Raw genomic sequence first — 23,678 nt, 5'->3', positions numbered from 1 at the left:
TAGATAGAAAAATATACATGTATGATAAAAAATTTATTTTTAATTTAATTAAAGAAATTGCGCGATATAATTACTTGGATCTTACTTTCTCATTTCTGCTTATTGCTGACATACCGTCAACGAATCTAGTTGTAAATAAGACATTGGCATTGTTGAACATACCAGCCTTCAAGGACACAATGATAAATTGCGAATGTTTAAAATGTTTCTTCAACATTGTGCCTATATTTTCTGTATGCGAGAGATCCAAGGCGGCATCTATTTCATCTAGGATATAAAGCGGCGCAGGTTTATAAAGAAGCATAGCTAAGATCAACGACAGGGCGACTAAGGATCTTTGACCACCGGATAATTCTCCCAGAGATTCTTTCCAGACACCTGAAAATCCAACCTTCACTTCCAAGCCATCTGTTATTGCGACGTTTTTCGGTGGTTCCAATTTTGCTTCGGCCCCTGGCAATAAAGTACTGAATATTGAACCAAAGTCCTTGTTCACCTGAAGAAACAAAAATTGATCAATATATCTTCTTGCAAAGTGCATACTTATATAATGCATAATTTAAATTAGAAATAAATTTATTTTATAACATATCAGAGTAAACTATTATGTATATGTTTAACAAAATAAATAAATTTTATTATACATCAATATATAGAGAGAGCTACATATCCAAATTTTGTATTTTAAAACACATTTGCCTGTCATTAAAAAAAATTATACCTGCTCCCATGCTTTAATCAAAGTTTGCTTCTTCTTTTCATCCAAATGTTTGATCGTCTCAAGAATCTTTTTCTTGTCATTTTCAACTATCCTCTTCTTCTTTAATGTCTCGTTATACTGTTCCTCTTCTTTATCGAGAAGATTTATTGATCGTGTGTTTATGTTGCGACACAACTTTTCACGTGTTCCTTGCAAATATTGTACCTTCTGTTCCATTTCATCTGGTTTATTGACCTTAAAATCGTACATTCCGCCTAAAAATATTTGTAACAAATATAATATTCAATCGTATTTTTATAATCGTTTAATAAAATGTGTGTATATGTTAATTCAAGTGTACCTTCCTTTCCAAAGTAAGCTTTTTCTTGCTCAATCCACTCATATTTTCTTGTAAGTTCCAGAACCTTATGCTTACAATCAGCTGCACATTTTTTGATATCATTAATTTCATGATTTAATTTTTTTATGTCCAAATTTAGTTCTCTATTCTGCTGAATGATATCTTCTTTTCTTGTTATTAATCCTTGCATATCTTTGTTTTGCTGATTAATAATGTTCTTTTGTTCTTTAACACTACTTTGCAGTTCTGTAACTTTGTCTTTTGTTTCTTTCAATTCTTGCTTTAGAGTTACTTCCTTTTGCTCAAACAAATTGTTCTTTTCCTCCGCTTGAAGCAATTGCTCGTTGCCGCTTTCAATAGTCTTTTTCAACTCCTTTATTTCTAATTCAAGCGTTTCTGATTCTTGTTCCCTTTTTTGCCATTCTTCGCGACTTTGTCCTGCTTTTTTCTTCAAGATATTCAATTGATTCTCAGCTTCTTTTAATTGTTTCTCACGAATGTTTACCGCATCTTTTAACTGAGCTTCTATGTCTTTCGCGCGTTTCGTGCTATCCTTTTCTAAATTTTTCGCAGTGATTATCCGTTGTTTAAGCTCTTCAATATTTGCATTTAAAGAATTCACCTAAATAAAAATATCAACAAAATAATCAATTTATATAAATTTATAAATTATTAAAAATATGAATATAAATTATTAAAAATAAATTTTTAAATTATAAATTTAAAAATAATAAATTTTTAAATAATAAATTTATAAATTATTAAAAATATGAATATATTTTTAATAATTTATATTAATATATTTCAAATATGCAAATATACATACTTCTTCCTTAATCTTATGATAACTTGTTTGTTGTAACCTCTGACGTATCACATCCATCTCATAAATGACCAAATCATATTTTTGTTTTAATGTCGCATGTTTGTTTGCAGTTGATGCAATATTTGATAAAGCAGTCTCCACGTCTCTCAAAAGACGTTTCTTCTTATTGAACTCATTCTGAATCTCTTTTAACTCTTCGAGTTTTAATAGAATCGATCCAGATTTCGCTGGGGCACCGCCGGATAATGTTCCAGCTGGATCGAAGAGATCGCCTTCTAAAGTAACGCATTTTTTCATAATTCTTTCATGGAATGCTATTTTCTGGGCAGTTTCCATATCTTTGCATATAAATATTTGGCCAAAAATCCAATTCATTGCTGGCCTTATTTCATCTGGGAAATCTAAGAGGGTCAAAGCAGGTTGTACATTATCTTTTCCGACCAATTTTTCCGCCAAAGCGATCGTTTGTTGATCCATAAATTTACCAGACACTCGATTGAGTGGTATAATGGTAACTCGTTGCTGCAATTGTCCATGTTGAAGGATCCTTTTACTTGTAGTTTCCGTATCAACTATTATATTATAGAGCTGAAACAAAATTACTTTCATGAAATAAATTTTAAATGTTAAAAAATTGCTCATCAAAAATATTACCTTTCCTCCAGCAGCTATTTCCAATGCATATGCAGCTCTTTTATCCTTTATATCAATTAATTTGCACACAATACCTTTTACTGATTTTTCATTAAAATTAGGCCCAGGATTTTGATATTCAAACCTCGTTTGAGGATATCTTGATTCAAACTGATCCAATTTCTCGCGCAACGGTCTTATTTCTGCCATCAAAGTAGCCTCTTGGTTTTTTAAATTCTCAAAATAACCATCCTTATAGTTTAATTTTTGCAATTCGTTCTCTAAATTTTTCAATTCCTTTTCTTTCTTCTCGAGATCCATATTATATTTCTTATATTCATTTTCAGTGCTATGCATATCTTTTTGTTTCTTACTCAACTGTTGTTTATTATGATCCAACGTCATTTCACATTGTTTAAGTTCAGTTTGTGCTTGTGTTATACTTTGTTTGGCATTTATTAACTGTTGCTCTAATGTTGCATTTTTACCATCTTCACTTTCCAATAGACCTGCGCTAATTTTCTGATATTTCTCCTGTGCTTTCAACAATGCTTCAGTATCCTTTTGATCCATTTCTTTTAATTTCTGAAAATGTCCCCCAACTTTTTCCAATTCTTCTTCTTTTAGAATAAGTGCATTTTTATCATCTGCTATATTAATTTTTATTTGATCTATTGTCTTCTTTGTTACTTTAATATTTTCCTTATTACTATTCATTTCAGCTGATAATTTGTGTTGTTTCTTTTCATATTCTTGTAATTCTTGTTCTAAAGATTCCAACGTACCACCTTTCTCCTGTTAAAAGATTGCTCAACAATAATATTTATTTTAGATTGTGAACTTAAATAATACTACCCATAGTAAATTTAATATCATTCTTAGAAAAACTATATCGTTATTAGTAGATTACATACATAACAAGAAAAAATGCTACTATAAAAATAGTTCAATAAGAAAGTAGCATATTAAAAAATGAATTAATATCACTTATATGAACAAATGCAAATTTAAAATATCTTCTTATCTTTGCTATTTATACCGTTATTATTTTATATAATATTCTATGTGATGTATAAATATACAAATAATTTATGGATTTCACAAGAGAAGGAAAAAAACAAAATAAAAAAACATACCGCTTCCTTTTTCTTCAATAGCTCAGCATATTTTTCTTCTATGTCTTTGATTTCCTTTTCACCGGCGGCTATATCTTCTAACTTCAAATTTATTTTATTTTGCACAGTCTTAACATTCTCTTCTGTTTTCTCGCTATTACTTAGAGCAGCGACATATTTCCACGCAAGATAAATTCTCTTACAGTGTTCAAGTTCTCTCTCAATCCGTTGGAATTCCACATATTGTGTTCTCTCTTCCTTCAATTTGTTTAATCTAGGTCCTATTTCTTCTTTCAAAATCTAAAATACAGAGGTGGCAATTAAAAATATTATTAAGATCTAAAATACATATCTAAATATATATGCTAAATTATTTAACATACATCATTGATCTCTTTCAATTTGCTATCCTTCTTTTCTATAGTGATAAGTGATGCCTGTTTCTTCTTTTCATACATTCTTGTCCCAGCTGCTTCTTCAAGCATAGATAAAATTTCTACCGGTTTCATATTCAATACTTTTGTTATTCTACCTTGCATAATTAAAAAGTGTGGATTATTCACATTCAACTGAACCGAACAAAACAGATCCTGTACACGTTTATTTGGTACATTTGATCCATTGAGCATATATTTATTTTTACCACCAATTATTACTTGTCTTGTAATTATAATTTCATCGTGATGTTCATAGCCCATAGGAGATGACTCTCTGTCATGATTATCAAATATTATCGTAACACTGGCCTTTTTCACACCAGCTTGTCCTGATTTATAAACTAAATCTTGTAAAGACGTCGCACGTACCTGCGTTTCAAATTAATCTTGTTAATTGATATATTATAATATTATTAAATATTATTAAATATTAAATATTATTAAATATTATTAAATATAATACTTAATTATGTATTTTAATAGATTGTAGTGAGTACTTTGCGACAGATATACTTGTCAATTTTGTGTAATATATTTTTTAATATATATTAACAAATGTTAATTATGAATAATATAAGTAAAGTTTTGTAACAATGTGTTGTAACAATTATTTAAAAATTAATAAATATTGTTATAAGGCAATTATAAGCAAGAATAAGGCTATGTTAGAATATCATGGGATATTTTGGAGAAGAAATAATTGATGAAGAATAAGATACGTGAAACTCACTTGACCAAGATTTGTGATGCCCAAAACAAAACATATTGCGTCCAAAATATTCGATTTTCCAGTACCATTGAATCCTGTGATTGCATTGAATTCCTTATCAAAATTGTTTATTTCGATTCTCTTGCCATAGGATTTGAATCCTTCCAGTATCATCGATTTAATATACATCGTTAAATTAATATAATAGAGCGTGTTATTTACATAAAATACAATATATTGTCAGCATCCGTAAAATTCGAATATTTCAAACTGATAACTCGCAAAAGATCAACCGTTGTATTTGTGTACAAGAAGCGGAGCGAAAGACAAAGAGCCAATCAGCTTTCGTCATTTTCACGAAACTCGGAAGCTGATTGGTTGTAGTGTAAAGCCCGTATCACATGAGGCATTGAAGATTAAAGATTCAAAATTAAAGATTGGAATTTGTTTAATTGAGAATAAAATGAGCTAAATTTTTTTTTCTTATTTTTTTCTTATTTCAAGCCTCCATTTTTATTTAATTTCAATTTTCATAGTTTGATACGGATTTAAAAATTCTTGTACACAAGACGTGTCAATGCGTTGACGCGTCTTGTGTGCAAGGCCTAAAGATGCGGCCTCATTGACGCTAAAAAGTAGCGTCAACCATTGGTTGAACAATGAAGCAACTATACTTACCTCCTTGTTCAACCAATGGTTGACGCTACTTTTTAGCGTCAATGAGGCCGCACCTTAAGGCATCCCCCAACATTCCTGATGCTTCCCGTTTATATCAATTTTGAAAAAAAAAAAATAAATAAATAAAAAAAAAATAATAAAATTATTATCAAACAGAAAAAATTATATTATATCCTATTAATTTTATATTTAATATAAGATAGATAAATAGAGAGAGAGAGAGAGAGAGAGGGAAATCAATAATCAAAATTAATCATTAAAAAAATTACCATAACAATTATGATGTAAATATCTAGATTGGATGCATTTGACTCGAAAATTGCCATCCAATTGAATTCTCAAAATCTATTGGATACAATTTGCTTCGATCAGTCAGAATAAAGAAACAAAAATTTCGTGGATAATTTCTATAAAATAGATATCTGGATTTTACTTATTATTTAAGCAAGATTAAATAAAAGAATTGATTCCAAAATAATATACAAAAGAATTGATTCCAAAATAATATACAAAAGAAAAAAATATATAAAAATTAAATGTAAGAAATATTTGAATGTACATGTTTAGCAGAAATAGTAAAAAATTTTAATCATTTAATGTACAATTGATAGTGCATGTACTCTAAATGGACGAGTACGTGCAATAAATACGCTATGTAGAGATTTCATTGTTGTAAAAGTCAAATTTCCAAAATTGACCCGGTATATTGGCGCAGCTGGACGCTCGTACATCGTCGTCGCTATGCAGCCCAGTACCATCGAGACAGAGACCACTTTCTACATGTATTATTCTGCCATCCTAAAATCAAAGCGTATTATTTAGTCATTTTCTTGATATGCATATTAATCAGGGTTGGCAAAAAACTTGTTTTTTTTTATTTTAAACAAAAAACATTGTTTTTTTGTTTAGAACAATGTTTTTTGTTTTATTTGTTTTTAAATAAAGTAAAAAAAAAACATGTTTTAAACAAAAAAAGCATGTTTTAAACAAGCAAAAAACACTTAATAGCTTTGATCTGATAATAGCGTTAAACGTTGCCAAAATTGACAACGCTATTAAAAATATGAATAATAAAATAAAAATAATAAGGTGGGTATCATTTTAGCAGAATGTTTATTTTTGGATATTAAATAACAGTCAATACATAAAGATTACTTAGAAGATATTGACTGACTTTACATTTTACATTTTAGCATTTTAAATTAATAGTACATAACTCATAGCAGGTCAGTAGTTTTAAAAAAAAGTTCTAGTTAATAACATTTAATATATAATACTTTAGTTCCTTTCCTATTCTTATTAAATAATCTCATGCTTAACTCTCAACATAAATTATAAATAAAAGAAAAATAAAAAACCTCAATTCTTCTTTTTATAAGAACTTTTTTTTAGAATTACTGACCTGCTATGAGTTATGTATTAATTTTAAATGCTAAAATATAAAATGTAAAGTCAGTCAATATCTTCTAAGTAATCTTTATTGTATTGACTGTTATTTAATATCCAAAAATAAATATTCTGCTAAAATAATACCCACCTTATTATTTTTATTTTATTATTTATTTTTAAAACAGTGTTTTAAACATTTTTGTTTCCACTGTTTTAAACAAGTTTTAATCAACAGTTTTAAACAAGTTTTAATCAACAGTTTTAAACACATTGTTTAAAACATGCCAACCCTGATATTAATTGCGTGCATAATCATCTTTATTAGGAATCAAAAGTCGATATAGTACATTACTCAATATCCAGTCTTTTCCATCGTTTTCGTTATTGCACTCGATCATTTGAACTTGAGCGTACGGTTTTTGATTGTCGTCCAATATTATTCCACAAGAATCGTCCTTTCGTAATTCGCCAGCATTGCTCAACGAGAAAAACTAATTTGTAGGAAATACAAGAGGCAAACTTTAGCGAATTTGTTTTGGAAATATTAATTCAGTTCAGCATTAAAATTGACAGACCTGACTTGGATATAATTTCGAATGACAAGTGTATAAGCCTAAATTATACGGTTTATCCTCCTCTTGTTGCAGATTATCTAGACACAATGGTTTATTTCGCAATCTGACACGGCCGTATGCCACCGCGTCTTCGTCGGGGATAAATTTTTCTGGATAGATATTATCAAGGTACCACTTGAAACTCTTGCACTTGAGCCTTTTACGCAATTCCAAACGTTCGCTCACATCTCCAAAGAGTTTTGGATTATCCTACAAATTTTATTTATCTACGTGAGATACAATATGTGACTGAAATAATTTTTAATCTTACCTTGAACTCACTGCGATGGAGAAGAAATAATCTCTTGTATCCATCCATCCACACAAATGCTAAACGAGCGGTATTTATTCCATGAGTGTCTTTATCATTTGGAAATTTGTATGGATGAAAATTACGGAATATATGACCGACTCGGGAGCAAGGGATGATTTCCAATGTACCTCCACACTGCCAGATCTATCAAAGAGAGTATTAACTTGAAAAAATTAAGTCTCACTATCTCAAGACTAATATTAAATTTTGATCAGGGTTGACATGTTTTAAACAATGTGTTTAAAACTGTTTGATTAAAACTTGTTTAAAACAGTAGCCACTATTTTAAACATTTTTGTTTTAAACTGTTTTAAACTACTGTTTAGAATCGTTTCAAATATCGCAAATAAAATATATGATTATTTGGAAAAGAAATTGTAAAGAAAAATCAAAAACAAACAAAAACTAATAGATGTGTATATTGCAAAAAAGTTTTTGTTTTAGTGTTTTTAGTTTTTTATCTATATTTATGTAACATATAGATATAAAAATATAAATAATAAAGTAAAAATGATAAGATGGATATTATTTTAGCAGAATATTTATTTTTGGATATTAAATAACAATCAATACAATAAAGATTACATAGAAGATATTGACCGATTTTACATTTTACATTTTAGCATTTTAAATTAATAGTACATAACTCATAGCAGGTCAGTAGTTCTAAAAAAATGTTCTTCTTTTAAAAAGAAGAATTGAGATTTTTCATTTTTCTTTTTTATTTATAATTTATGTTGAGAGTTAAGTATAAAGTTACTTAATAAGAATAGGAAAGGAACCATACTATTATATATTAAATATTATTAACTAGAACTTTTTTCTCCAAAAATAAATAACTCCAAAAATAAATATTCTGCTAAAATAATACCCATCTCATCATTTTTATTTTATTATTTATATTTTTAATAGCGTTGTCAATTTTGGCAACGATATTTACAGTTTAAAACGCTAGCGAAAAATTTAAATATTTACACAGATCAAAGCTATTAAGTGTTTTTTGCTTGTTTAAAACATATTTTTTTTGTTTAAAACATGTTTTTTTTACTTTACTTAAAAACTTAAATAAAACAAAAAACATTGATCTAAATAAAAAAAACAATGTTTTTTGTTTAAAATAAAAAAAATAAGTTTGTTGCCAACCCTGATTTTGATACATTACATGTTTAATAGACATACTTGAAAATCTTACTTACTCTGAAGGACATTTCCAGATTTTCGCCCCCCCAGCCATCCATTTTATCATCGTAACTGCCAATTTCCCAAAAATACTTTCTGTTAATAGCAAACAAACCACCTGCCATAGTAGGAGATCTAGTTGGCGATATAGGAGACGGACGCGACTCAACCTCATGTTTCTGAATATTTATCCATGTGAAATGACCCGACCAGGTAAAGCCGCCAACTTGAAAGAAGGATGCTTCATTATCATGAAAATATTCTAGTGTTTCCTCGGAAATATTGTCAATTATTGGCATTAATACAGCATTTTTATTGTCCTTTATTCGCTGTAGCAATGGTTGTAACCTGTATTGTATTAAAATATATACATTAATGATGTTCCCTTCATTTGTAAAGTAATTGTTACATTTAAGTATTTATTATAAAAATCGGATATATATGTATACACATGTACATGACAGACAAAGTATGTTTTCTAGTTAATTAATACCAGTTCGAATTGATACCAGTCTTTGATAACTTCGCAATGTGCATCCAGGAATACAAGAACATCGCCTTTAGCATTCCTAGCTCCGTGAAGACGAGCGCGTATCAGTCCTTGTCTATGAGATAATCTCAGTAACTTTACTTTTGCAGGCAGACGCGTTGAAAGATAATAATCCAGTTGCCCCTGAAGTTCCTCTACAAATATGACAGAACAAAATATGTATTTTTTCATACATTATCCACTTTAATTTGTATTAAATATTAATATATTAATATACCTTCTTCGCTATGATCATCAACCAAGATAATTTCTTTCAATAAATGTGGCGGAGAACCCTTCAGGACACTGTGTACCGTACGTAACAAAACACTCCACGGTTCATTATAAAAAATAATTACTACGCTAGCGCTTGGTAGAAGTTTGTCATATGTAATATTCATGCATCTGTAAAATCCATAAAAGAATATTGTTACATACATAAAATGATTTCTCTATAAATGCATCATAGGTATTAAATTCTTACAATGAGTTACGTATATCTGGCAATTTTCTAGTCAGCGATATCTTATTTGACAGAATAACGTTCAACGCTTTCTTCTTTAGAGCTGCTTCACCTTGAAACTTATCCTTTCCATAGAGATAAGCGGGTTTTCCATTTTCCCCAAGTCCAGGTACAACATTATACTCCAATTTCAATATCTTGTCCTCGTACCTAAAATATTTTTTTCATGTAGGAAAAATTGAGTGAACAAATAAATGTGAAATTAGTGGACCCATGAATCAGGGTTGGCATGTTTTAAACAATGTGTTTAAAATTGTTTGATTAAAACTTGTTTAAAACAGTGAACACTAATTTAAACATTTTAGTTTTAAACTACTGTTTAGAATCGTTTAAAATATCGCAAATAAAATATATGATTATTTAAAAAAGAAATTGTAAAAATATCAAAAACAAACTAATAGATGTGTATGTTGCAAAATAGTTTTTATTTTAGTGTTTTTAGTTTTTTATCTATATTTATGTAACATATAGATATAAAAATATAAATAATAAAATAAAAATGATAAGATGAGTATTATTTTAGCAGAATATTTATTTTTGGATATTAAATAACAATCAATACAATAAAGATTACTTAAAAGATATTGACTGATTTTACATTTTAGCATTTTAAATTAATAGTACATGACTCATAGCAAGTCAGTAGTTCTAAAAAAAAAGTTCTTCTTTTAAAAAGAAGAATTAAGGTTTTTTATTTTTCTTTTATTTATAATTTATGTTGAGAGTTAAGCATAAGGTTACTTAATAAGAATGGAAAAGGAACCAAAGTATTATACATTAAATATTATTAACTAGAACTTTTTTCTCCAAAAATAAATATTCTGCTAAAATAATACCCATCTGATCATTTTTATTTTATTATTTATATTTTTAATAGCATTGTCAATTTTGCCAACGTTATTTACAATTCAAGGCTAGCGAAAAATTTAAATATTTACATAGATCAAAGCTATTAAGTTTGCTTGTTTAAAACATGTTTTTTTTACTTTACTTAAAAGCACAAATAAAACAAAAAATATTGTTCTAAACAAAAAAAACAATGTTTTTTGTTTAAAAGGAAAAAAACAAGTTTTTTGCCAATCTTGCTATGAATGCAGGAGATAAGTAGCATAAATACAAACTTTTCTCTCTGCAACTTTTGCAATGCGACATCCACATCCTTCTGTCTCTGCGAATTATTGTCTTCCCTGGGGAATGGCAGCTGATCCTTGTAACTCTTGGAGCTGTCATCGGCGCGAAATATCTGCCGGGCGATGATGAAGATACCGATTATGTACAGCGTGCAAAATGATAATTTCAACACTAGAGTCTTGCGGTGAACAGACATCGTTCCACATGAATACAACTCATCGCATGGTCAATATAATTATAGGGTAGTCCAATAATCAGTGATACACTGTAATCGCTGTAATTATTCCTGATGCGTCGATTGTCCAATGCTGCAGGTTACAGTAGAGCACGCTTGTCAAACGCATATGGGACTATTGTAGGCTGTATATTCCCTTCACAGTACGTGGGACATCTGCAACAGGTGAAAGATCAGCTGTCAGTAGTAAACTTGCAAAGATATCGCGCGATAACGCGATAAGGACGATACATATGTCTCGATATTTACGATGTGCCAGCCAGATTGGCACTCGCTGCTTACTACAAACGTAAAAAAGAGAAAGAGAGAGAGGGAAAAAGAGGTTAAAAATGAAACGCGTGTCGGTGCCCGCGACAAGATTCTTACATGTGTGCGTTTGACATTTAACGTACATGCTTTTTTTTATCGCAAATTTTTTCCACATAATTCGTAGGATGCGGAGAAAGCGAAGTATACGTGTAAAGAAGGAAAAATAATGTGCGGATAATTGAATTTTAAATTCATAGGAAAAAAAAATTTTCCCGTCTAAAAAATAAATTTACTGAAAAATAAATTTATTAAAAATTAATAAATAAATTTAATAAAAAATAAATTTTGTAATTTTATATTGTAAAAATTTATTAAAAGTTAATAAAAAATAAATTTTGTAAAATTTGTGAGATGAAAAATAATGTGCGGATAATTGAATTTTAAATTTATAGGAAAAAAAATTTTCCTGTCTAAAAAATAAATTTACTAAAAAATAAATTTATTAAAAATTAATAAATAAATTTAATATAAAATAAATTTTGTAAATTTTATATTGTAAAATTTATTAAAAATTAATTAAATATTGATAAAAAGTAAATTTAACAAAAAATAAATTTTGTAAAATATGTGAGATGAAAATTTTAGAGACACATTATCTTGGAACACATGCAAGTTATATTTAATTAAAGACTGATGTAAATACCGGAGTGGAAATATAATTACATAAGATTTAAAATACTATCTACAAGAGAGATAATTATGTACAATATTTTAAATGTAAGGACAGTCACATTTAATGGCACTTCCACAATTTTTTCTAACTTATTGTCAAGATTTATTGTCTGAGACTACATATATATATATATATATTCCCTTTTTATAACGACTTGAATAAACAGTCTTATCACCATTAATCATGCAAAACACCCATGTAATAAAAGTGAAAGCGAGAGAGTCTAAGAAGTTAAAGGAATGGCATTGCGCGCTTCTCCCTCTCTCTTGGGCAGAAAATATTTTTCAATGTCGGAAAAAGACTTGCCCAGGGTCTCTGGCAGGAAAAAGTACACAAAAGCTGTACCCAGAAAAGATACGAAGCTGAAGGAGAAAAAAATACTCTCGATACTCATGCTTTTCTTAATGTAAGGATAGTTCTTCACAACGGCAAACATCATTGTGTAAGCGAAGGAAACCATGAAACCCCCGCCAATACCACGTACGGACACGGGTAACAGTTCTCCGATCAACGTCCATGGTATATTTATAAATCCAAAAGTGCTGGCGCAGATGTAGGATAATACGAAGAACAGCAACAGCCATTTCTGATCCACCATGGTCTCCTCTCTGTTACCGTTCTCGTCGTATGCTGTTGTGAAATATATATACATTCCCGAAAGAAACATGGAGATGGTCATTCCAATTCCGCTTAAAATGCAGAGAGCCCTTCTGCCGTATCTTCTACTACAGAACACTGTTATTACGCTTACCACGAATCGAATGATGCCTAGCATAACGAGGGCACTGTTCTCGTCGAAGCCTCTGCCAAACGATCCACCCATTTCACGAAACACTTCAATGGCATAAAATATGATGACGTAGCAACCAGAGAGTTGTTGCAACAGAAAAAGTAAGAAAAGTATCGTTATAGGCTTATAGACAACTGGAGATGTAAATTTGCGATAATAATTCTTTGTCATATTATTTTTTGACCTCTCATCGTTTGCTTGATACGTCTCCATGATTCGCAAATATTCCTGCTCATAAATCTAAAAAAAGCGTTTGTTGAAGATATATTTGGGTGTAGAAAGTATTGCGAAACGCTCTGTTGTACTCACTGATTGTCGTCTATTAAGTCGTTTTAGATTGTGTTTCATTTTGCAAATTCTTTTGTCGTCAAACATGCCATTTGTGAAGCATACAAGCCAATAGGGGCTTTCAGGTACAAAGTAAAATGCAACAAAAATGCAACATTCTAATGCGAGGAAAATCATAGCCATTTTATGCCAGTCTATCAGTACGGCCAGACAACAGGTAATTAATATACCCAGTGAAACAAACACAGAATTGAGACACAGAAGCATCGGTCTGACTTGTGGATGTGAAAGTTCCGATATATAGACCAATCCAACGGTTGTCAATCCCGCTGCAATCCCAGCTACAACTCGAGCAGCGTAAATAGTAATTAAGGAGTTTGCAAGAATCAATAAAACCCATGATACTGCTGCAGGAATGCAAGATAACAGGCAAACCGTTTTGCGCCCAAATTTATCCATTAGAGGCCCAACAATAAGAGATCCTATTGGCAATGTGATTGTAACTAGACTCGCTACAGGAGAAAAAGTGCAAAATACATGTAACTACTAATAACTGAAATTCTAATTTACTATAAATTGCTAAATAAAACTACACATGTTGCGTGCACAATCGGCTCAGATATCCAAATCTTGTAAGACTGACCTATCCAAGATTCTTCATTCTCGGTAATATTCAGATAAGCACTGTTCGATGCCAATCCATCTAGTAAAACTGTACTGTATGCCATGTTTATACCAGCTTTTATAACCATGCAGTGAATTATGCAGCTTGCAATAATCTGAGGAAAATTATTATATAATTATATAATCATCTGCTATCAAATTTACAAATGTTTATAGATATTATCCAAAGCTTACTTGTGGTGTCACATCTCTTATTCTTATCTTTTCCTCTGAACTTCTAGTAGAAACTTGTCGCAAAAAGTTACTGTAAAAAGTTAAAAATACTTTATAGATGTTAATGAAAATATAAAATATAAAAAATATATATATAATATATTATATAATAAATATATATATAATATATTATAAAATAATATAAAAATAATATAATAAAATAATATAATAATTAATAAATAATATAATTATATATACAGAATAAATTTTTTTTCAAATATCTTCTTTACACATTATGTGCATCAACTTGTACAAATATTCTATATATTTTACCTAGTCTCCTTGTTAAGTTTCTTCCCATTTTCTACAGTTGTATATGTCCCTCCGTCAGCAACTTCTTCCATTTTATCCATTTCAAATAATATCAAAACTTGTCACGATATATTTCTAGAAGAAATAAATATAACAAATATATTGACACGTATTAAAAGAGGATAATAATAATATGGCAAATTAAAATATTGAAATCAAATAGAAATTTATCCATCCTAAATTGATTTAATTTCTCAGATACATTAGAGAATTTTAAAACATTTTCTTATCATTCTTATCATCTATATCATTTGTAGAACTTACTAATTAAAGCTGTTATATATAAAGATTGTATAATAGCATAAAAATGTATACATTAAATCGATTGAGCTGATCTATCAGATGAAAATTTGTTTCAAATTTTTTTTGTCAAAATTTCTTATCGTTCGTGTAATAAAACTTACCAATCGAAACCATACGGAGACTGATAAAAAATTGTGCGATAGTCGTTCTATTCAAGACGCATCTTTAATTAATCCCAATTGAGCCTCACATTGTGCTGTGCAATCGTCTATCACAAGACGTAAGCTTGTGTTAATATTTATCTATGTTAATATTTGTCATTTTTGAAATAAAATTAAGTACGAAGAAACACCATAAAATCGTGTCCCGTACGTACGAAAAGCTCACAGCTACGACATGGAATTAAAATGACAACGTAACGCTTCTATGTAACAACATATCCATGCACGAGTCGACCAATCATGTGTCTCGAGTACAAATTTAATACTATGGCTTCTTCAAATTATACTCGTGATTGGTTTCCGAATATATTGTTATTCGTTGTGATTGGTCGATCTTTGTGACGTCAAAATTCCAGTAACAAGCACTGATTGGTCATCAAAAATAAAAAAATTACCAGGGTATTTACCAATTTATTTGATCAATTTAATGAAATTTATTTTAATGAAATTGAATGAAATTTATTTCAATCAAATTTATGAATATTTATTTTATCAATATTTATGAATATAATATTTTTATTAATTAATATTGATTTGATATTTGTCTTTTATATTTGTTATCTTTATTGTTTTCCTCTCAGATCAGAAACTTCCCCCAGGGCGCGTTCATCGCGCATGCGCCCGGGATCGCGACCGGGGGACTTTCGCCGCAACTAGACCGATGCCGGGCCTGAGGCGCGCTGCGCAATGTTTTCAGAAATATCGCACGCATGATTGTTTATCCGCCATTTTGTCCTGCTGCCGTACGCGCAGTTTTCGGAGAGAGTGGCAATCCGTTTCACGATGGATATCGGCGATTGAGGGGAGTCTCGATCGACGTGGACGACGCTGACACCTTCGCAGGATCCTCCGCGCGTTCACGAGGGGCCACCGTCACCTGGGGGATAATGTGAGAATCGTCTCCTCCGAAGGGGACAAGTAATCGCGAAGTACGATGGCAACCCGTGACAAGTTACGTCCGACCCAACTTTCCTGACTTTTGAGGCCAAATGGCGATTACTAAATAAAACGGACGATTCTCGCCTCGTTCCGTCACGTAAGTGGATCCAGCCGGGGGATTTCCGCCGAAATGCCGAGCGCCGAGGATAATCGAGGACCTCGCCGAGCGCTCGGGGGAGATATCTCGGCCCGATGCGTTTCACGAAGCCCCCAATGTTTTCTCAATTTTCGTTTGCACCGTTATCCGATGTTCTCGGTTTCCCTCCCTCCTCAAAACATCACCGAAAAGAAATTATGTCACGCGCAAATCCACCGAGCCTATTAATTGTATATGAATTATATTTCTACACATTTCTATTTATTCATATATGTGTATACAGGGTGTCCCAAAAGTCCCGGACCGGTCGAATATTTCATAAACTATGCACTTTACAAAGAAATGTTTCAGACAAAAGTTGTATGGCTTAAAGGGGGCCATCAGATAGTGGCGATGATTTGACATGGGAGAGTCATTTGAAAGTCAATGAAGATCACCGTCAATTTCTTAAATGGAACTCCTTATTTTTTATTACATATTCATGTAGCTTATCTCGAGAGCTTTTCAAAACACTATAATAAAGTATTTCTTCATTGAGTACTTTTCGAGTTATGAGGATTGAAATCATTTCTTAATTTTACATAAACCGTAAAATATCTTGTAAAATATTCATTTTTCGATCATCTTAGCTTAATAATTTTATGTACAAAATAATGAGAGGAATCAATTGGTGTAAAGAAAAAAACATAGTTGTTTTTAAGAAAAAAATATGTAATTTGCAATTAACAATTACATATTTTTTTTAAAACAACTATATGTCTAAAATATTTCTTTCTAAAATGCATAGTTTATGAAATATTCGACCGGTCCGGGACTTTTGGGACACCCTATGTATATATATATATATATATATATATATATATATAAAATCAAATATACATATATATATTGCATATATGGATAAAATGTGTATATATGTATTTATCTGTAGCTGCTTATTTACTGTAATCTAATAGAGCGACTTGCGATAAGCTACTGTCATATTTTTTAAATTTACTTATATACTTTTATTACTTTTAATTTATATACTTTTATTACTTTTAATTTATATACTTTTATTACTTTCAATTGACTTATATACTTTTATTATTTACTTATATATTTTTTAAATTTACATATACGGATCGAAACACGATTACATCCCATTCCACAAGATAAATCACTCATGCGCTACCATATTTTTTGTAATAAATCAGTATCGATTCATTTCTAGTTTAATAACGAGCTATAAAGCATTAGTTTGATAGCGAGTGGATTATATTTTTATACATGTACAGAATAAATTTATATATTTGTATATTTTACTAAAATTTTTTCAACTTGTGATATTTGCGCCTTATTTCTTTGATTACACTTGTATAAATTATGCATACGATACATTGGATAACTATTAGTAGATATAGTAGAGTAGATTATGTATAATGGAAATATTTTGTGTTACGTAGTTAATTTGTATCAATTATAATATATTATAATCAGTAAAATATATTAATATATATTAATATATTATAATATTATAATCAGTTAAATTGTATCAATTATAATCAATATAATATATTAATTGTAACCTATTAAGTTATATATTATGAAAAGATATGCATGTATATTTTTCTGTTGTAGAATGTCAGGACAAAGCGGTGGACATCGAGTGCGGTTGGCTAAGCTTAACGAGCAATTGACATGCAAATTGTGTGGTGGATATTTTATCGATGCCACTACCATTATAGAATGCTTACATTCATGTACGGTATTTCTCTGCCATGTTGAAGATATAAATGTTAATTTATGCAATAGCTGATAATTCAGCCCAACATTATTGTAAGACTGGAAATGTTTCTTTACAGTTTGCAGAAGTTGCATTGTTAAATATTTGGAGAATAACAAATATTGCCCGATCTGCGAAGTACAGGTTCACAAAAGTAGGCCGTTGTTAAATATACGTCCTGATCATACTTTGCAGGATATTGTATATAAACTGGTACCTGGATGCTACCAAAGTATGCTTTTTCTTTGACAAGAAGGAGGGATCCATGTCGCATATTATGATCTGTATTAACAATTGACGTTTGTTTCAGATGAAATGCGATGTCGGAGGGAATTTTACGCGAAACACCCAGAAGTGTGTAGTCAGGCAATGTCTCCGGAAGCCCGTGGGGAGCCTATAGAATCGCATATATACTCTCCGGATGAATCTCTTAGCTTATCCTTGGAATACTTTAATCCTCACGCCAAGGATTTAAGCGAAGTAAATACTACTATTAAGGATGGCGCGCAGAAATCCATTTTAAGGCGATACTTTCGGTGTCCTGCAGCGGTTACAATATTCCATTTACAAAAATTAATAAGAGCCAAATATGGACTTAGTGATGCAAATAGAATCGATATTATGTACAAAGAGGAGCCGTTGTGCAGTAGTTATACATTAATGGATATTATGTACATCTATCATTGGAGGCGGGTAAGTATTTAATTCATATTCAATAAATACATTTGCACACAGTGTTTGCTGGTATCTACATAAAATTATCTAGATTATCATCTAGCTAAAGAAATGGATCATCTTTATCTTTAACTAGATGAAGAAATACAAAGTATCTTTATCTTAGATGAAAAATATATGTCATCTTGTCTAAAAATTGTCTAAGATGACGTTTTCATTATGCAAAAAAGTTTTCCAGGCAAGCGTCTAAAAATCTATCTAAAATATATTTTTTATATTATTATTAATATATTATAAATATATTATAAATATAAATTAATAAATAAATATTTATCATATTTATATATCTTTTTGCTACTATTTCTTTATAATATTAAATATAATATATTATTAAATATTAACTTTATATTAAATATTATATTAAATATTATATTAAATATTATTAAATATTATAATATTAAATATTCTTTAGGAAAAGAAAAAGAATATGTGTTTATGATTTTAATATCCCATTTATAATCTGCGTCACATTTTTTACAAATATTTATAGTCTTCTAAAACAAATATATAGTCTTAAACAAAAATATAGTCTTCTAAAAAACAAAAATATCTAAATAATTATCTAGATTATCGCAATAATGATCTCTTCTTTCATCTAGATTAAGTAAGAGCAAAATCATCTTTCTCATCTAAGATAAATTTACAGATTTTTATCTTTATCTTTATCTAAATAATTTTGAAATTATCTACAGCAAACACTGTTTGCACATAATAACACAACACGTCTATTGCAGAAAGTTCCACTACATTTAAGCTACAGGATATTTGAATCGTCCTTAAAACGTATGAAATTGTCAGAGGACAATCCAAACTATAAAAAATCTCTGAAAGACGCCGGCATGGATTCTATAGAATTAAAGGATGAGAAGTCGTTGAAACGCGAATGGAAGGAGGTGCAGTTGAAGATATCGGAGACCGGCGTGATGAGTATAACCGATATATCGAGTACAGTGCATAAGAGGGACGCGGGAATCGAGAGTCTGCAAGATGGAAAATCTCCAGAAGAGACTATCACTTCCATCGTAGAAGTGAACAAGGCAGACTCGTTGATAGAAAATTGCGACGTCTCTAAATCAACCTCCGTGGAAATTATGCAGTCCACTTTGGCCATCGACCCATCGCAAGCGACGAAAACTCCAACGTTTCCCAACCCGAGTAACGCACCTGTTGCCACGAGTGACGTAAAGTCCACGACGGAGGGTTCATCGATCAAGAATTGCACGTCGCCAATTACTCAGCACAATGGGAACCCCACGAAGCCGAAAAATGAAACGGAAGCTCGTCCTGTCCCAGCAAAATTACAACAGGAGACGAAAGGTCGCAGTCAAACCGCCAACGTCGAGGATAAAGCGGGGCAGAAGACCGTTAATCAACCAATGACGCAGTTGGCGGAGGAGAGCGCAAATATTGTCGCCGAAAATACCGAAGGGACGAAAAAGCTGTCGATAAATAATAATAATAATAGTACAGACTTCAAGGCTGAAACTCAGAAGGAATGCGTGAAGAGTACAAGCGTAGAGACGAGGACGGGGAATGCCGGGTCGAAGATCGACGCGTTGAGCGTAAAACTGCAGTTTCAACCGAAGATGGGTCAGGTCAACAACACCTACTCCAAGAAAGCGCCAAAGGAAAAACGTGCGATTCTTCAACAGGGGACGAAGAAATCCGACGTGAAATCATCGACGGAGAATGCAAAACTCGCTGACACGAAGACGCGAACGAATTGCGGGAATACCACGGCCAAGGTATCGGTCTCGTCTTCTACGGCGCCTCCTCCGCAAAAATCGGTCGTGTCTACGGTAACGTCTAGGAACACTTGCTCGGTGACGGATTCAGGTAGACAGGAAACTCCCCACGAGAAGGATAATCCGAGCACGAGCATCGACGTGCAACAGGCGTTGAATTTGCTGGAGCAAAAACCGACGAGCTCGCCCGTTGTACAGGTATCTATGGAATCTGTCCCCAAAACCAGTAGTAGCCAGGTCACTAGCACGGTAAATCAAAGATTACAGGGTACTTCAGGTAACAATAATAATAACAACAACAATAACACAAGCACGACGAGCGAAGGTATCGTATCCACGATTGTGTCGAATGCTTCTGCAGCCACCATCAGCCAGACAACATCGTCGATAACGTTTCCTTACACGCTTCATGACATAGTGATCAACTCAGCCGCTGTGAAACCGGCGCTCAAGAATTCCAGCGTGACCAGCAGCTGTACGACGCTCCAGAAGGCGCTGGGAACGTCGCCGGTTGTCGCTTGTTCAACGTCGAGCAGTCAAGCGTCCCTCATGCCGCCTCAGTTCAACGTGCAACCCTCGATGAGCATTTATTCCGTGTCTATGTCTCTGAAGAATAACTGTGGGAACGCGAGCCAAGGTGTGACTACCGTGACGGCCACGTCAACGGCAACCATCACGGTGACCGCGTCGAAGCCGACGTCTGTATGCTCGGTCCCGCCATGTCCGGACGCGATCCCTATATCCCTGATGAAGCAAGCGTCCATGCGGAAGCAGGAGGCGACTGCCAAGGGTACCAATCTGAACGAGATCTGCGCGAAGATTGGATCCATCGGCACCATCGGCTCCAAGATCAACGATATCTGCGCCAAGATAGGGGAGAACTCGAAGGAGAAGAACAGGGTGGAGCAAGCGCGCGGCAAATCTGACGTGCCCGACCTGCTGAAGATCGGCACGAAGAAGAGCCTCTCGTCGTCGCTGCCCAATTCGGACGCCACGATCAAGCATATACCGAATATACCCAACGTCCCGGTGTACAATCCCAGCAGCAACGCGACGACGATGGAGAACAAGAGCGTCAAGCCCGGCTTGTCCGTGTCCGCTGGCGCTCTAGCGGTATCATCGACGGTGACCTCATTGGCGCCGACGTCGTCGCCCCACATGACCCAGAGAATGTCCTCCCTGAAGAAGCAGAGCCAGCCGATGGGATACAAGACTCTACGCGACCCGCCCAAGTCCTGGAACCCAACGTTGTCGAAGAACAATTACGTGGCCCTGAAGAATCAGGCGAAGGAGCTGCAGAATCAGACGCAGACCGCGTCCGCGGCCGAGGGCACGAGCAAGCAGATCCCGTCTAAGCCGGCCAAGATCTTCAAGAGAAACATGCCACGATATCTAGGCAACCCAGCCTCCGGCGTGAAGCCCATATACGGGGTCGCGAACGACGCGAAGGAGAAGGAGCAGTCGACGGTCGCCAACACGAAGAACGTCACCCTCAACATGATGAAGATCGACCCCAAGACCCTGTCGCCCATCGTCTCCACCGTCAACTCGCCCATCGTCTCGCCGCCCTCGCCTTACTCGCCGAACGCTCGCAGCTATCAGAACACCCCGTACCCTCGGGACGGGTTATGCCGGAGCACCGGGTCCCCGATCTCGCCGAGGAACTCGCCGGTGAACATGCTGTCGACGAACCCGTTCATCCCGTCTCCCACGCCCAACACGAACCCGCGGATCATATATTCTCACTTTCCTCCTCCTTTTCCAGATGCCAGCCGGTTCCCGAACCCCCTGATACGCTCGCCCATCGGTATCCCGCCTCCCAGTGCCTTCCACAGCAGCCTGCCGCCTGCGATCAACAAGCTGTACCAACGATCGGCCAGTTACATACCGCAGACCACCGGTAGCTACTCGCCGGTCTCCAGCCAGCCCCCGGCGGTCCAACGGATACCACCCAGCACGCACTCGTCCTCGCCCAAGTCGCCCAAGGCCTCGTCGCCGAGCTCCATCTCGTGCTCCAGCTCGTTCAGCCTGGGAAAGTCGGACTCCCAGTCGCCAATCACGTCGACGGTGGCCGACAGCGTCGCGTTGCTGCTCTCCAAGAACGTGCCGGTGCCGATACCGGTCTCGTCGCTTCAACGGGAGCTCAACGCGTTCAATCTGTCCAAGACAGGTGGCAGTTTAGGTCCGACTCCCAAGACGTCGTCCACGGATACGAGCAGTGCTACTGATACCATCGAGACGCAGACAGCCAAGCAAGCTTCTCCGGTGTCGCAGAATTCCGAGATGTCTGGAAATTCGTCGAGCAGCTCCGGCGAGCGAAAGCAATGTAAGGACGCGGATCCAGCGCAGAGGACGACGCAGGAGGCGCGTCCTAAAGAGGAGAGCCCCCAGAAGCCTGTCCCAGAGGCAGTCGACGGCGTCGTGAGCTCGCCTCCTGATAAGAAGGAGAAGAATCAGACGGCCAAGGTGAACGGGGACGTTACTACTGACCAGTTCGCGAGTAAGAAATCCAAGGAAGCTAACGGTAGCGACGAAGCGACGACTCCAATGATGGAGGCGACCGAACGAGAGGGCCAAGTCGAGCGATCCTCGTCCAGGGAACGGGGTAGCATTCCCAATAGTAACGCTCAAGATAATAATATCGGTGACTCCTCGCCGGCGAGCGAATCTAAGAGCGACAAGGGCAGCGAGATACAGGGTAAAAAATCCGAAGTGCAAAGAAACAAAGCGGAGACGTGAGGATCGAACTGATTAGACTAATCGTGCGAGTCGCACGTCGATGACAGAGCTGCATTTAATCCGACATTCAACCTGGCTTTAAATATCATAATTTAATCCTGAGAGAAAAATATCGTTCTACTGGCAAGAAAAGCGATTACTCAGTTTATTTTTTCTTTTTTTAAGCAATAGTTTTCTTCAACAAAGAATATATTCTTGATAATAATCTTAAAATATACTCATCACAAGTGTTGGAAAATCTCAGGGTTGGTGAAAAACTTGTTTTTTTTTTTATTTTAAACAAAAAACATGGTTTTTTTGTTTAGAACAATTTTTTTTGTTTTATTTGTGTTTTTAAGTATAGTAAAAAAACATGTTTTAAACAAAAAAAGCATGTTTTAAACAAGCAAAAAACACTTAATAGCTTTGATCTATGTAAACATTTAAATTTTTCGCTAGCGTTAAACTGTAAATAACGTTGCCAAAATTGACAACGCTATTAAAAATATAAATAATAAAATAGATGGGTATTATTTTAGCAGAATATTTATTTTTGGATACTAAATAACAATTA

At 33.7% G+C, this 23,678-nt stretch overlaps 4 protein-coding genes across 7 annotated transcripts; 1 reads left to right on the top strand and 3 right to left on the bottom strand.

The window, feature by feature from the left end:
* Positions 1-38: 38 nt before the first annotated feature.
* LOC105254606 (structural maintenance of chromosomes protein 2) lies at positions 39-5,070 on the bottom strand. Its single transcript, XM_011263392.3, has 8 exons — positions 4,803-5,070; positions 4,019-4,441; positions 3,657-3,935; positions 2,542-3,315; positions 1,888-2,475; positions 1,062-1,683; positions 722-975; positions 39-496 (listed from the first exon to the last, which is right to left on the bottom strand). The coding sequence occupies exons 1-8, from the start codon at positions 4,968-4,970 to the stop codon at positions 71-73; spliced, it is 3,534 nt and encodes a 1,177-aa protein (XP_011261694.2). The 5' UTR covers positions 4,971-5,070; the 3' UTR covers positions 39-70.
* Positions 5,071-6,029: 959 nt separating this feature from the next.
* On the bottom strand, positions 6,030-11,842 carry LOC105254604 (polypeptide N-acetylgalactosaminyltransferase 1). 3 transcript variants are annotated; one of them, XM_011263389.3, is made up of 10 exons: positions 11,604-11,842; positions 11,128-11,528; positions 9,968-10,156; positions 9,722-9,888; positions 9,464-9,638; positions 8,972-9,302; positions 7,734-7,919; positions 7,424-7,672; positions 7,196-7,339; positions 6,030-6,257 (listed from the first exon to the last, which is right to left on the bottom strand). In XM_011263389.3, the coding sequence occupies exons 2-10, from the start codon at positions 11,331-11,333 to the stop codon at positions 6,111-6,113; spliced, it is 1,794 nt and encodes a 597-aa protein (XP_011261691.1). In that variant the 5' UTR covers positions 11,334-11,528; positions 11,604-11,842; the 3' UTR covers positions 6,030-6,110. The 3 variants fall into 3 exon arrangements, with proteins under 3 accessions (XP_011261691.1, XP_011261690.1, XP_025266222.1); XM_011263388.3 differs by having other exon boundaries at positions 11,622-11,842; XM_025410437.1 differs by having other exon boundaries at positions 11,655-11,842.
* A 548-nt stretch (positions 11,843-12,390) lies between these two features.
* On the bottom strand, positions 12,391-15,300 carry LOC112637035 (facilitated trehalose transporter Tret1-like). 2 transcript variants are annotated; one of them, XM_025410438.1, is made up of 7 exons: positions 15,046-15,300; positions 14,603-14,716; positions 14,291-14,360; positions 14,076-14,211; positions 13,454-13,944; positions 13,106-13,384; positions 12,705-12,984 (listed from the first exon to the last, which is right to left on the bottom strand). In XM_025410438.1, the coding sequence occupies exons 2-7, from the start codon at positions 14,680-14,682 to the stop codon at positions 12,880-12,882; spliced, it is 1,161 nt and encodes a 386-aa protein (XP_025266223.1). In that variant the 5' UTR covers positions 14,683-14,716; positions 15,046-15,300; the 3' UTR covers positions 12,705-12,879. The 2 variants fall into 2 exon arrangements, with proteins under 2 accessions (XP_011261692.1, XP_025266223.1); XM_011263390.3 differs by having other exon boundaries at positions 12,391-13,384.
* A 504-nt stretch (positions 15,301-15,804) lies between these two features.
* LOC105254603 (mucin-12) lies at positions 15,805-23,386 on the top strand. The gene is made up of 5 exons (XM_011263386.3): positions 15,805-16,141; positions 17,762-17,883; positions 17,986-18,138; positions 18,217-18,599; positions 19,376-23,386. The coding sequence occupies exons 2-5, from the start codon at positions 17,763-17,765 to the stop codon at positions 23,123-23,125; spliced, it is 4,407 nt and encodes a 1,468-aa protein (XP_011261688.1). The 5' UTR covers positions 15,805-16,141; position 17,762; the 3' UTR covers positions 23,126-23,386.
* The last annotated feature ends 292 nt before the right edge of the window (positions 23,387-23,678 follow it).

This window comes from Camponotus floridanus, unplaced genomic scaffold, assembly GCF_003227725.1.
Source record: "Camponotus floridanus strain SB8 unplaced genomic scaffold, Cflo_v7.5 scaffold32, whole genome shotgun sequence".
Taxonomy (NCBI): domain Eukaryota; kingdom Metazoa; phylum Arthropoda; class Insecta; order Hymenoptera; family Formicidae; genus Camponotus; species Camponotus floridanus.
The sequence above is the reverse complement of the archived record's forward strand: the minus strand, read 5'-3'. Positions and strand labels throughout refer to the sequence as shown.

Excerpts from the sequence above, each read along its gene's own strand:
- LOC105254606 (XM_011263392.3), bottom strand. The coding sequence starts at position 4,970 with ATGTATATTAAATCGATGATACTGGAAGGATTCAAATCCTATGGCAAG. Across the intron at positions 3,936-4,018 it reads AATTGAAAGAGATCAATGAT|ATTTTGAAAGAAGAAATAGG; the intron begins GTATGTTAAATA and ends TCTGTATTTTAG. Across the intron at positions 976-1,061 it reads AGCTTACTTTGGAAAGGAAG|GCGGAATGTACGATTTTAAG; the intron begins GTACACTTGAAT and ends AAATATTTTTAG.
- LOC105254603 (XM_011263386.3), top strand. The coding sequence starts at position 17,763 with ATGTCAGGACAAAGCGGTGGACATCGAGTGCGGTTGGCTAAGCTTAAC. Across the intron at positions 18,139-18,216 it reads GGTACCTGGATGCTACCAAA|ATGAAATGCGATGTCGGAGG; the intron begins GTATGCTTTTTC and ends CGTTTGTTTCAG. Across the intron at positions 18,600-19,375 it reads ACATCTATCATTGGAGGCGG|AAAGTTCCACTACATTTAAG; the intron begins GTAAGTATTTAA and ends CGTCTATTGCAG.
- LOC105254604 (XM_011263389.3), bottom strand. The coding sequence starts at position 11,333 with ATGTCTGTTCACCGCAAGACTCTAGTGTTGAAATTATCATTTTGCACG. Across the intron at positions 9,303-9,463 it reads TGCGAAGTTATCAAAGACTG|GTTACAACCATTGCTACAGC; the intron begins GTATCAATTCGA and ends AATACAATACAG. Across the intron at positions 7,673-7,733 it reads TCCATCGCAGTGAGTTCAAG|GATAATCCAAAACTCTTTGG; the intron begins GTAAGATTAAAA and ends TAAAATTTGTAG.
- LOC112637035 (XM_011263390.3), bottom strand. The coding sequence starts at position 14,682 with ATGGATAAAATGGAAGAAGTTGCTGACGGAGGGACATATACAACTGTA. Across the intron at positions 14,212-14,290 it reads TAAGAGATGTGACACCACAA|ATTATTGCAAGCTGCATAAT; the intron begins GTAAGCTTTGGA and ends AATTTTCCTCAG. Across the intron at positions 13,385-13,453 it reads GACTTAATAGACGACAATCA|ATTTATGAGCAGGAATATTT; the intron begins GTGAGTACAACA and ends CGCTTTTTTTAG.